Consider the following 14,929-nt stretch of genomic DNA (forward strand, 5'->3'; position numbering starts at 1 on the left):
TGTGTGAGTTAGCACAGGTCTATCTGCTCTCCATCTGACTGGGCCTGGGTTTGCTCCTGAGGCCGGTTAACACTTGTGTGCCGTGACAAGGCTACAGTGACAGTGAATAAATGTGCTAGAGTAAAACCACTTGCACGCACTCGCATTCCTGTGTCAATATGCTGTTCTCCAAACTGAAAAATGTGGGAGTGTCAGCCTTGTTATAGCTATTTGTGAGTAAAACTGTTTGCATTGTCACAAGTTTAATTTTACATAAGGCACTTAATACATTATTTACATTATTATCTTAATAAGATAATAATATATTATTATCTTATTAATTTAATAAGGCATTAATAGTTTTAGCAAATGTGTTCCTGGTTTAATGTCAAATCAAGGAAAAAGGTTTGGCTAAAGATGTAAAAAAATGTTGGCATTCTAATCTGGGGAAGAAAGAAATGTGGGAGTGGGGAAGTAGAAATAAAAATACAGACACACACATATATACATTTTTTCACTACTTATTGCCTTTTATACATCGGAAAACCGTTGGTCTAAGAACATACAAATGAATTAACTTGATTTACTCATAAAATAATTGTTCTGAATTAAAGTTTAAAGGATATACACATCATAATTAAAATGCAAATGAATTAATTTTAAATGTTTAATATTTGGTTGCAAATGAAGCTGTAAGGTAAACTGAATTTTAAGAAACAGATAATTGCTTAGTTTTCACCATTTTATTAAAAGCAGGGCAACGATGAAAACATTAAGAAATCAATAATACAAATCAAAGAAGTAAACATATTCCCTGACATCCCTCCAGTTTCACCAACCTTCTCTGCATCAAGGAGATAAAGTACCCATTTTTAGAGAAAAACCCAAGGGAAAATAAAGTGCCTCTCTACAAGCTCAATAAATACAGCTTTTGCTCCCAGGAACTTCAACTAATTTAATTTTTACTCAGTTATAATTAGAAATGTAAGTTTATAATTTGGAGATATACATTTCATTCAACTATATTCACCAGTAATGTATGCCCCTTCCTTTCCCTGGAGGAAATAACTTTTTGAGTGTGCTATTCACCCAAGTGGCTGAAATTGTTGTTGGATGTAGGTTAGAGTAAGGCAAAGTTAAGGTGAGATTAAGATGGGTCAACTCCCCTCCCCCAGTTTTGTTTTTAAAAACACCCAGGCAGCTCCCCAATATTAAACAAATATGTACGTATGGTTTATATAAATTATGAAAACTAAGTGTATTTCAAGAGAAAAGATTCAAAGTTAGATGCACCAAAGAGCTCTCACAGGATACTTCCTTTCAGCAGCTTTGTGGATCTCAAGTTTATAGGACTAGGAGCCAGGTTCAATTTATCTACCCCCCAAATAATTTGGATTTCCTTATTACTCACTACCCTGAGCTTTTGAGCAAACAGAACTAAGCATCAACTTCTAGGCATTTCTGTAGTTACGGATCTCTTTTTCTAGTACCTGGTTCAGTCAGGAAAAGATGAAGTTAATCTCCAAGGCTACTGCTTACCTCCTGGCTCCCCTATCAGTCAGAGTCACTCAGTGGTCTCTCTCACCTTGTCCCAGACTTTGTCTAAAGTTGTCAAAGACAAATCTTCACTTGGGAAAAGGCCCAGAGTGGCTTTTTTTTTTTTTAAAAGAGGTTATAAAGAAAAACATTTCATCATCAGCCTTTCTCAGTCCAGACTCAGTGTCCTCTTCCTGCACGCCCCCTTCCTCAGCAGCTTGTTGATCCCTCCTTGCTTCCCTTTATGTGTCCATAGCTGTCGTGAATCTGATGGTGCTGATGGGTTGGATTAACTACTTCTATACCTGAGGAATGGGTGACCATCCACTGCTTTTGTTCACTTGCTTTCACAAAAAATAGCATCTAGAAATGTGAATCCCAAAGGACTGTATGGTCATCACATTTTGGAAGGACTTGGAAACTAAACAGGGAGTCTTCCAGGATTCCAAGTTAATGCAGCTTCTTGCAGACACTTAATGCCAATTCAAACAGCTAAGGTAGAATCCACACAAGATGGCAAAAATGCATTTCAGTGCCACCAAGAAGCCCATCCCGCAAGTAACATCTCACATGTTTTTGCTGACCCAGCCCTCCCCTACCACTAGTAACTGCATTTAACTATTTACAAATGTGATTGATTTTGCCCATCCCACAACATCAGTAAATAAGAGGACAACACTTTATCGAATATAAATTTGTTTTTATTGAAGCAGCAGTCACATGACCTTATAGCTAGTCTTTAGATTAGGCCTGACAGTTTGCCAGTCCTAAAAAATGTTTCTTTTGCACTAAGAGACATAACATGTTTACATACATTATCCAGTATTAGCAATGAGCAGACTCAAAAACAACATGTTGGTTACCTGGGAGGTAAAGCCAACAGTTTGTGGTGTTCTTATATTTTACAGAGACCCCCAAAGACCATTACTAATAGGATAAAAGTTAAAGAAAATACAGCTACACCAAACCATGAACACACAGTAATCGAAGACAGCAGCTCTTACACATTTTTACAACTGTCCCTTTTAGGGACGTTTCCTTTGTTTTCAAAGCAGTGTCTACAAAGCTTCCTCTACATCAAATCCAAAGGTTTCCAAGCTGGAAGCTGCACCTCTTGTGGCTAATACAGTGGAGTAAGGTCATTTGAAACAATGAGATGTGGTGTTCATACCTTGATTTTTTATAATAAAGATTCATGTTTCCCTAATTAAAGATGGTGATGTGACTACTTACTGCAGTGGCAAAATAGGGTGAAGAGAGGGATGGGTACTGAAATAAAGACCACACACTTGTGAATTTTAATTTCATTTCCAGGCTAACCTACTTTTTATTTAATGCAAATTACAGTACCAGTTAACTATTTCCAAACCAAGTCACATAGAACGAAATGTATTTACAAGGGAATGGGGGAAGGGCAAAAAAACATTGAGCATACTTTTCACAAAAAAGGTTTATATTTAAAATGAAAAAAAATTCAGTCACAGAGGCATTCAAGTAGTAATAATGTTATACAGATTTTGCTTTTCCTTTATATCAAGACAGATTTGCACAAGTGTTTGCAATAGTTTGTATACAACCCACAGTCCTTTATATATATATATATAATAAATTTTGTTTTTTAGATTCGTATTTAAGATGGAAGTGGTCACGCTAATTGGTATGTGTACAGGCCCAAGTGATCCATCGGCAACACACTTATAAATGCAAATTTTACAGGCAAGCACATTTTCATACATCTATCTGCCTGTAGACAGATATAAGAAAAAAAACTTAAAAATTAACACAAGGAAGTCTACTTTGTCAAGCTAACCCCTTATGTACTGGTTGTCATTTTGCTTTTATTGCAGAGGTGCAAAACGGAGCAAAAACTCTAATAATAAACAGCATAATCCTTGTGAAAATAATCCAAACCCCAGGGATTACTTTCATAGCCTCTAAGGAAGACCTTAATCTGGGACTCTACTGTGCTTCTAGTTGTCTCTTTATTTTCAGTGGCTCAGGTTTCTACCAGAAAGACAGGTTTTATTGTAGAGCATGCTTATTTTTCTATAGAGGGGAGAAAAGTGTTTTGTCTCTGTGATTAGATGATCACTAACATGAACAATATGAATCAGGTACAATTTTGGTTTAAACCAAAGAAAAACCCCCAAACTCCTGGGGATCTGGCATTGGCCAACTTCCTTTGGAAGATTCCAAAGTTAAATCCTTTAAAAAGGAAAGAGAAAAGAAATGAAATGCCAGTGTCTTTATATCCACAGGGATAGAGAATATAATAGTCCTCTCAGAAACCTTAGCATTGGTGCAGATGAGATGATTAGTTAGGCATACTTTATTCAAACACAAACCAAGATGGGTGTAAAAATTAAGAGGACTTTTAAAATGACACATGTCATTGGAAAGAAGGTGCAGTCTTCTACCTTGCTGGAATGAACACATGATGTTTCAAAAATAGCAACCTTTGGTTTGGTAAAGTGTTTTTTTCTTCTATTCAAGACATTTTATATGGAGTACTTGGAGGCAAAACAAAAAAATATATATTTTTTTTCCCAAAAAAGGCCTTCATGTTGGGCACACAGTCAAAATTAAACTGATTTAAAAAATTAAAATGACATGTCATTGAACAGGGTAGAGATGGCAGGAGGGAGAGAATGGGTTGAGTTTCCTTGTTAGAACAGCCTTCTATGGGCATGGTGGCATTCTGTGCAGTTAACTGCAAGCCATTGCAAGAGAGAATTTTAGACCATTGATATATCAAAACCCAATACTAGACCAGTTTTCTCTCCCTGTGTCATTTGGGAGGGAAGTCAGTAAGGGGGCTGGTGCGGGGAGGTGGGGAAGGAGGGAGGAAGAAGAGTGAGCGCCTGCTGGAGCATGGAAGGCTCCTAGAATCTGCTGTTTGTAAAACCCATGGTTAGGGCCTGTGGAAGAGATAAACAAAATCTAATCTATTGATATCCTCCAGCTCTAGGGCTCCATGTGTTATACTAAGTCCCTGAATGGACCAAGTATCAGATGAAACGGTCATTGCTACCGAGGAGGAAACAGACATTCAGAACTAAAACAAATGCAGGGCTTGAATAAAATGAGATTATGAACATGGTTTCCTCTTCCCACTCCTGAGCATGGTATCACCGAAACTTAATTTTGGAGGGGGCAAAGATATTGTTGTGAGTTATTATTTCAAAGGGAAAGGGGATGGACAGGGAGACGTGGATAAAGGAAACCAAATAAAATTTTTTAAATGAAAAATAAAAATAAAAACAAACAAAAAAACCAAACACATGGAAGCGAAGGCACTCCAAACTATATAGATACACTATACATTGCTAGAGTTATTGTTACAATAATACAGGCCGGTACCTACTGTACAGAGTTAAAACTATATGGCTTTAAAAAGCTCGTCTACATTTTGTCTGATTATTAAACAGAATCACTGCCCTGAACAGTAACTTTTTGCTCATTAATAACAGTTCCTGGGTCCACATATTTACATACAAAACAATAAAACTTAAATTTAAGAACACTGAAAGAAAATATAATGTACAAGCTTGAATTTGGTGAGGAGCTTTTAATTATTATTATTATTATATTTACAAAAAGATATCCAGAGACCTGGATCTCACTTGTATAAAAGAGTTCTGTGATCCCGCCATGATCCGTGAGAAAGAAAAATCATGCACCCCGGCGCGCGCGCGCTCACACACACACACACACACACACACACACACACTAAAGTGAGAGAAAAGCATCTGACTTTTCTCTCTTCTTCTCTTACCCCATTTATGGGGGAAAAAGTGTTTCCTAAAATAAGTACTGATTTTTATGGACTCCAGCAAGTATACCAAGTCCAGAGTAGTGTTCATATCCAAACATCTGACTGGGCAGTTTGATCTGAAAACAGGTCCATTTCTCTGTCATAGACCTACCTGTTCAGATTCTTTATAAATCTTTTCTGTAATGGTCTATAGTTCCTTTAAGGAACTATGCTGCCAAATACTTGCAGATTTTTTTTCAATCTTAACTAGCTCTCAGAAGCACTTTATAAAAAGTAAAATTCACTATTTTATTTGGTTTGACTGAACATTATCTTTTCTCATGAACTCTGATATAACAAGAGGCTTAAGAAACCCCTTTTGTGGTCCAAGAGCTTAGCTAAACAGTGAGTGAACACTAAGATGGCTCACAGTTGTCTTTCTGGGTGTCAATTCACTTCAGCAGGCAGCATAACTCTCTTGGAGAGTTGCACACAAAGTCAAGAAGCAGGACAGGGTGCAAGGCCTGCACGTGGGCTGCCAAGAGACTCCACTTCCTAACCACCTGGAGGGCGAGACCCCAACATGACCTAAGTGGCAATGAGGAGGGTGAAAGGAGATTATACACAATCTAGAGTTCAGCTCTGCAGCCCTACAATTATCAGCTAACCTTGGAAGGTGTGTGGGGAAGGAGAGGGCAGGAGGAAAAAGTGGCCATCACTCAAGTGATCTTTTAAATGTAAAATATAACTGATTGTGCCTTAAAGATTCATAGGTCAAGTAATGGCCCATAAGCACCAAGGTGACTAAGGTTCATTTTAGAGTATATAAGGCCCACATAGATACCAACCTTAAAAGTATAAAACAAAGTAGTTGTGAAGATCTATCTCTTTACTGCAAACATAATTCTTCAATCTTCCTTGCTTTCCAAGGAATATTGCTTTTTTTTTTTTTTTCCAAAAACAATAGACTGATTCTTACACCATTCACTGATAAAGAAAATAGAAACAAAACTCTTAACTGGGTGTGTGTGGGGAAACATTCTTCTCATGCTTCAACCAGTCAATTTTGATACTGGAGACAAAAAAGAAAAGGCAGTATTGAGTATCTGTATATATAACTATATACACACATTTATAGCATCAGTTTCCCTATGAAGTCAGCAGGTACGTACAGGTGACTATATAATTTTGATAGGTAGTTTTTAATAATCCTACCACCTAAAATCATAATGGCCTATTGGGCATGCATCAATAAATAAATTTTAAAAGCATGAGGTTAAAAAAGCTAAAATTAAATAGTCTAGATTTGGATTTAAAATTATAACTACGTGTAGAAGGTGGCAATTCCTAAAAACTTGTTTTTCAATTAGAAAGATAAAAAATAAAGCAGTAGACTGTTACAGTTAACATTACTTAACTATAATGTCCTCTCTCAAGTGTATCTTTCCAAGGGAAGTAACTTTAGAAAAAAATCTGGATGAATTCATTCACAGTGGTGAGATCTGCCCCAGCCTGTGTCCTTCCTCTAGTCTCACCAGGTGCCTTTGACCTGTGCAGCCAGTATAGCCTGTTCAACACCCTTTCCAATCCCCTTCTAGGTCACTAATTTAAAACTGTACAAAGATTTGCAGAGAACCTTTGGTCAGGCAAAACAAAAACAAAAACAAAACCAAAACTCCATTATGGAACTAGAGTTCTGCTTGCTGCTCCCCTTTGGGAGCCTGCTATACCAGCTTTCTCACCACTAGTACTGACTAAGAACAAAACCAAACTTAACCAATCAATTCAGTATCTCCCCCTTACAGCTTCAAACTTTATTGACCTACCTGGGTTACAAATGATACACATTTCCTTTTTTGTCTGCCACACCTGCCACCAACATGCCAAAGCCAAGTCTTCAAATACCCGAGGATATGGATTAATTTTACAAGTGACATGTAAGCCCCTGTTGAGTTATACCTGCTAAGCTCCCAACCAATTTCAAGCTGTGCACTATGCCAAAGTCTGACACTAGACTTGAAAAGAAAACAAAGTTCAAACAAAACAAAACAAACATTTCAGTACAGAACAAGGTTTCTTCTCTTGTGGAAGGGGCATGAGGCAGGAGTCCTGTTTTTAAAGTGTACAACAGCAGACTTTTGATTTAAAAAAAAAAAAAAAGATTGTCGTGGGAGAGAGATTGTGTCTTCTAGTGCTCCGCTTTCCCCCTCCCATTACCCCTCCCACCTTCTGGGTCTCCCGCAAAGTGAGAATACAATGAAATTGTTTTGTATTTATAGATATCTTACAAGGTTAAATAAGAACAACAATAATAATAAAAAAATTGAACACTAAAATGAACAGGTTTTTTTTTTTTTTTCCTCTTTTTAATTTTCTTTCCAAACGTGACCAGTGTTGCTGAGTGACACTCAAGTACTGGTGGTTTTTCCTGTGCAGCTTACTGCTTGGGACTGTTCAGGTGGAGTTGGAAGCTGACGCAGAAGCAGCATTATTGGTCTGTCCACGGTCTCCAGCATTAGCATCTGCAAATTCAAAGTCCCAAGAGAGTATGAACAATGGCATAATTCTCTAAAGAAAACAAGTACATTGCCTTCACTGCAGACTGTGAACTGTTGTGGCCTTCCAAACTGTTTTCTGGCATGTTGGTTTAAATATGGCCAACAGTTTGACATCTAAATTTCTTCCTGTTTAGAAGCTAAAGTACATGACTTGGCAAGGTCCTGGTGCAGAGGAGACAGTGACTTTGATTAAATTATCAACTCAGGGACTCAGAGACCATTCCTGTGAATGCTCTTACTATAGCTGGGATCAGCAGTTCATGAAGACTCAGTTGGAGAGGGGCATATCTAAAAACAAATGAATAGCACGTAGCTTGGAAAACTTACTAAAAATCCTGAATCATGTTATAATATACTATCTGCTTGGTGAATGGATGAAGAAAATGAAAGTAATATGGGTCAGTGTTGATAGGCAGAAGTACTGCATATAAACCAAACTCAGTTGCTTGTTTTCTAAGTATAGCCACTCTTCATTATTCATAGAGATGAAAAACAGCAAAAAAGAAATAGTCACTATGATACCAATTTACTTAATACAATACAGTAAAGCATCCTGTAGTCAAATATGTTGGACTAATAACTTATCTTGCCTGATCCTCTACAAATGTGTATATTAACAACCAACTTTTATCCCCATTTCCCCTCTTTTAAAGAACCATTATTATTTTATAGCATCCATTAACTAAATGGCCATCTAGTTGTTTCCAGATTGGCTCTCCATCCTGGATAGGGAATAGCCTGCTATTTCAGTGGTTAATCATTTGCCTCATACACAACCACCAGGAATATACTGTTGGTCAATTTTTCTCACAAAGATTTCATTTTTTTCCCAGAGAAAGAGAGGTTGCTTGACTGGGATGGGCAACTTCCAAGAGCTATATCTCCTTAGAAGCCACACTGCTCTTGGTCATCAAGGCTGGTAACACCAAAAAGCAGACCCAGAAGCTTTTGTCTGTCAGGAACCTTTAAAGGGATCTGCAATCACACTTGTCCTACGATAGGCAGAGTAACCAATGTCACAGATGAATGCAAACATCTGGTCTTGGATCTTTCTACTTTGAATTTCTGAATCAGAGTGAGACACAAAAGACCCACAAGGACACAAAGGAACTTTATTACTTAAGGATTAGCTATTCAGTTATCATTTCTATAGCCATTCTATATAATACTATACTTCCTTTCTAAATCTGCCCTTATATACCTTTAACTCAATCTTTGGGAAAAGAAATGAGAATACCTCTTAATTTGAATGGTTATAGTTAATTCATTTAATTTCTTCAAAACACCTGCAGCTGCTTCTAGTACTGCTGTTGTGTAAATAAGTGCAACATCAGAGTCCATGCTAATGGTTTATATTGCCCATGGCTGGAGTCATCCTAATTCATCAGTATAAGGTCCATGAGTAAGCTGCACGAGAGAGCCCGGGACACAGAACTTACTTTTCAAAGACAGGTAGACAGCCTTGTCCAATAATTAGTGAGCAATTAGGTCTAATACCTCATTCATGATCCCTGGCCTTGCCTTCCATAGATATGCTCAGTTCAAAAGGGTGGTACCATCCATGCGCATTCAAATTCCGTGCACTGAAAATCTAACATTAATTTCTCCCTAACCACAAATTCCTTCAAGCCTTTCTCAGGAAAAAATACTCATGTTAATGATTCAGGGACAGGCTGCATTAAAAACAACATTCCAGCAAAAGCCTCAAAGACCACAAAGCTATTTCAGAATTCTAATGTTCCACATAAATCCATGCTTATTGTTGCATTTCCTGTGCTGTGAATGACACTCAGGACATGATCATCATCAAATAGTACTTACCGGAATTTCAGCATTAGAATATGATACTCAGAACTGTTATTATGGTCTTCAAACCCAAGACTTAAGAGAGAGGCTATCAGGAATTCATTTGTGTTTGACTACTACATCATCATGCAAACTAGCACTGTGAGCAGCCCTGCCCATAGTGGCCATTAGCCATGATGGCTGACACTAGTTGTTTACCAAGTTCAGTAAACACCTCACCTACAAGGCAACTTGTCCATTTATGTTAAATTTGCTCTTAGGGGCTGGGGTTGTGGCTCAGAGGTAGAGCGCTCACCTAGCATGTGAGGCACTGGGTTCAATCCTCAGCATGACATAAAAATAAAATAAAGATATTGTGTCCACTTATAACTAAAAAATAAATATTCAAACAAACAAACAAACAAACAAACAAAAAACCTGTGATCCTCTTAAAAAAAAATTTGCTCTTTAGCAGAATCCTACTTAGCCAGCTAGTTTTCAGATATCCTTTCACTGGCGATCACCTGAGAGCTTATGACAATGACCAAACTAGTTTACCCTTCTTTGGAGAAATTCAAAAGCTGTCTATATGATCATAATAAAAATCACAGGTCTTTCATGTGAACATATAACCAGAAATGAATTCAGTTTTCAATCAGTAAAATTTGACAAAAACACTCATGTTCCTCAGAATTATAATTAAATGACCTCATATTTTTCTCAGAATTATTTCCAAATCATTTCATGAGTAAATTTTAGCAGTTAATTATTTTGGTCACACATACTCTTGAAACCTGAAGTTGCCCAGGCTGGCCTTAAATTTACATGTGTGTATCACCATGCCTGGCTTACACTGATACATCTTTCTTAATCTAGTCCAATTCCATGAACATTTATGAATATAAAGACAATTTGTGCATCTTAACAGCCTTGTGATTTGGGAACAAATTATTCCACTTTTCTACCCTTAAATTTCCTCAATGGCAAAATGGTAATAATACCTCCTGTTTATAAAATAAGGCCTCTGAAGTATGTGCCATAACATCTGGCATGTAGTAATTGTTCAGTAAACAGAATGGTGAATGATACATCTAAAATATATTTTTATTTATGTAATATATATTTTCATAATTTAGTGTGACTACAATAACCACAATCACAATAAATATTATTGCCAGCAAAATCACAATAAATATCTGGGTGCTTGCTTACCAGTGTGCTACACACCATACTAAGTACTCTGTAGGCATCACATTTAGACTACATAGCACCTATGAGAAATATGTACGATTATCTCCACCATTAGGCAAACAGAAAATATAAGTCATAATGAGATTAACTAACTAAGACCATACAGTTAGTAAGTGGAAAAGCAGAGCACAGAGGACAATGATGACCTTTATGGGCAATAGGGGACAGCAGAGAAGATTTCCTAGCAAAGGGATGGAACGTTTAAAGGGACTTTTATTTAGAACTAATTTCAACAAAATCCAGTGTGATTTCTAGAGGTCCATTATCGAAAAGAGTTATATTACATTAAGACAATATTTAATTTATAATAAGAACTAAGCATATAATTAATTTATTTTCTAATAATGGTATATGACTCCAAGGCTAAGATATAAAAGACATGTGGCTTCCATCTTGCCCTTTCTCTTGGATCACCAGTTCTAACAGAAGCTGGCTATCACAATGTGAGATACAGAGAGGTCCACAAGGTGAGTAGTAACTAAGGCCAGTGCAGATCTGCTAACCACATGAACAAGCCATCCCAGAAGCAGATCTTTCAGCCTTAGGCAAGCCATTAGAAGATGAAAGGGCTGACATTTTAACTACTTTATGAAAGACCCTAACCATACAGCTAAGCTGCTTCTGAATTTCTGACTCACAGAAACAACATTTATTCTTGCTTTAAGTTGCTAAATTTTGGGGTAACTTGATATGTAGCAACAGATAACTAATACATATGTATATATCAAAGAACTTAAATGCCATTTAGGGTTTGTGTTCACAAGCCTATGAAAGCATCACTAAATCCCTTAGATGTATACCTAATAAGCTGTATAAAACAAGATTATATCAGATGAACAGTTGTTTTTCCATGAATGGTTTTGGTTCTAAGGCTTTTATATCAGACATTACAAAGGGAATTTGTGCTTTCATTTTTTTTTTAAATTTTTTAAAGTGATAGGGTCTTGCTATAATGCTCTAGCCTTGAATTCCTGGGCTCAAGTGATCCTCCTATGTCTGTCTCCTGTGTAGCAGGGACTATAGGTAGGTGCTACTATGCTTGGTAAACCCAATTTTTATTCCATGTAATTTCAGAGGTATAAACAAGGACTTGGGTAATGCCATAGTAAAGCCAAGGGTAGAACCTGCAGCTGCCAGGTTTCTAGCTGAGTCCATGAGTTTGAGATTTTTATCCTACATAAAATTTTATACGTAAAATTCTATATCTGGTACACATATACTTTTTTCTAGGATATGATTCATTCCCCACCCCCATCCCCAACCCCAGATTCTCAGAGGTCTGTAAGTGTTGATAGTTGAGGAAACTGTCCCACCTAGAAGCCCAAGTCATAAACTCAAGAGTTCTTGCCTTGATTCCTCATTGACTCTTCACTGCCCACCCACAATAAACATCACCAACTCCCATCCACTTTTCTTGCACCTAACATGATCGATCAAACATGCAAATGGAGAGTGGAAGGAACAGTGAATGGAAGGTCTCACACTTAAAATTGTTGCCAAAGTTTTAAATAAAAACAAAGTAGAAATGAAGGAAACATGTTGGGAGGACAGGACAGAGAACAAACATAGGAGGTGGGGTTCCAAAGGCTCTGCTATCATGAATCAGTATTACAGAACTGTGGGATTAAAGATAAAGCTTTTTAATTTATAAAAATGATCATGTGGGCTGGGGCTGTAGCTCAGTGGTAGAGCCTTGCATGTGTGAGGCACTGGGTTTGATCTTCAGCACCAAATAAATATAAATAAATAAATATATTGTGTTCATCTATAACTAAAAAAATATTTTTTGAAAAAAAAAAAGGCTCATTGTGTGGTCCAGTGGCAATGACAGAAATGTTCTATTTGCATTCTCCAATAAGGTGGCTCTAAGCTACATATGGCTACTTAAAGTTAAATAATAAAAATTAAAATTTAGTTCCTAATTTGCCCTAAGCATGTTTCAAATTCTCAAAAGCTACAAAAGTATTAAATATTATACTTTATAATTGAAAATTATAAAGTAATTTATAATTACTTTATAAATAATAGAAATATTAAAATAAATTAATATTTCTATTATTGTCATATTAGCAAGACAGAATATTTTAGCTAATCAAATTAGCTTTTTTGTGTTTACATGTACAAGTGTGTAAATACACTTGAGAACTTAAGTATACTTTGATTCCTTTATTTCCTTTATTATACTCTTCCCCAAACCAATCTTTCTGAAGCTGATTTTAAGTGTGTTTCCACTCACCAGACAAAAATGTTTAAAATGTTTAAAAATGTCACATGACAGGTCAGCTCCTCTAAAAGATAAAATTTTGATAGTTTGAGATGTATTGTTTATTATATGCAGCTAACTTAAGATGCTCCTATTCAAGCTGTTCCAAATAGAAATGCATCTATTGTAAAACCATGTTTCGGATATTAGTGTCATTCCTGGTACAGAACAAATAAGACTCTCATAAGAATCAAAGTATAGCCTAAGCTTATGTTTAATTGAAGTAATAAACTACACTAATGAGATCAAAGTTTCACCTACAAGGAGGCATCAATTTTCATTTTTTTCCTCTTCATAATCTCTACTATTATTTTGTTAATTTTGTGTATGATAATAAGGGAAAAGGAGAGGAAATTCACCTTAGGAATGCATCATCAACTCTTTTTCCTATTCCTAGGAAAGATGTGGCACAAGATATCAAGCTAGCCTTTAGTCAGGAGTCAAATTCAGATGCCTGAAGCTCCAACCCTCCAGGATACACATTTTATAGATCGAGAAAACAAATAAAATACTTATTAGTAAAGTTCAAAGGATTTTCTCCAGGTAGCATGTGCTAGTGGAAATGGAGCTAAAAGAAACTTTCTTTATAGAATTTTCCTGGAAGGTAGGACATGAATGAGAATGAAATCTTTTTAATATTTATTAGCAACATTGTAAAAATTGATTAAAAAGTTAATTAAGACTGGAGAGAAACTGCTTTATTTCAGACAATAGGATATGGATTTTGACCATTACTGTTGAGTACTAAGAATTATAATGAAAGATTTTTTTTTATTTCCTGCAACATAAATTCCCATAAGCAAATATGGTCTGATCTTTTTCAATGTGACAACTAAAAGAAAATGGCGTAAGCTTCTGCCACCAGTTTTTTTTTTTTTTAAAGGGGGGCACCAAATTCTGAGCCCCTATTTGTGTTACCTATTATGATTCTAATTTCATGTAAAATAGCATCCAGCCATTCTCTGGAGGAATTCAATTCATTCAAGAATTAGAGATTTTCAAAATATTTGTAACAACAGTGATTCTCATGAAATTAGGCCTTGCTATTAGCTGGCTTACGGACCAGCAGCACACTCTAATTCTAACCTTGTAGTCTAGACAAGAATCTAGTCACACCTGAAGCTAAAACTTGGTTAAATGTATTTTCATTATACCTTTAGCCCTTCCAAATGATTAAAAATTATACCAATCTATATTGTATACTTAAAAATTTGCCTCCTCAGTATATTAATATCATTAACATTCAGGGGATAGAAAGAACTATAGTGAAATATCCTAAATAGCATTATATTGTACAAACTGTTTTCTGTTATAAGCATCTCATTTGATATATATTAACCAAGAAATTAATTAGATATTTATATCTTATATATAAAGTATATACATGAAGTATTTATGGAGTGCTTTTATCTTGTGCATTTTGGAACTAAAGCAGTATTTTATTCACTTTTACTCATTTGGTTGTGCCTTTTTGGATATTTAAATGAAATTAAGTGTTTATACTTATCCCATGAAATGAAACAGGGGTAATCATCTTTTTAAAAAACAGAATATATTTTTATAGAAGACACTTATATCCTCACCTGAGGCTGCTGTGGCATTTGTAGGGGTGGAAGCAGCTGCTTGAATTCGGGCATGAGGAGGAATAAGGATGGTAGCCAAAGGTGGATTACTTGACAGTTCTAGATAAGACAAGACACAAATATTAGAGCCCACTCTTAAATGTATATGAAATTATTGTATTATTAACAATAAGATACCAGTCTAACAAAAAAGGAAGACATAACGAACCTACATCCATCT

General features: G+C 36.0%; 1 protein-coding gene across 2 annotated transcripts in view; it reads right to left on the reverse strand.

The window, feature by feature from the left end:
* Nucleotides 1-2,194: 2,194 nt before the first annotated feature.
* GSK3B (glycogen synthase kinase 3 beta) overlaps nucleotides 2,195-14,929 on the reverse strand; it is a 156,399-nt gene continuing 143,664 nt past the window's right edge. For both annotated transcript variants that reach the window (XM_081301744.1, XM_081301743.1), the window contains 2 exons: nucleotides 14,710-14,808; nucleotides 2,195-7,791 (listed from right to left, as the gene is read on the reverse strand). In XM_081301744.1, coding sequence (XP_081157870.1) covers nucleotides 7,724-7,791; nucleotides 14,710-14,808 — 167 coding nt within the window. In that variant the 3' untranslated portion in view covers nucleotides 2,195-7,723. The remainder of the gene's footprint in view (nucleotides 7,792-14,709; nucleotides 14,809-14,929) is intronic.

This window comes from Spermophilus citellus (assembly GCF_964194105.1).
Source record: "Spermophilus citellus genome assembly, chromosome: 7".
In the NCBI taxonomy this organism is placed as follows: Eukaryota; Metazoa; Chordata; class Mammalia; order Rodentia; family Sciuridae; genus Spermophilus; species Spermophilus citellus.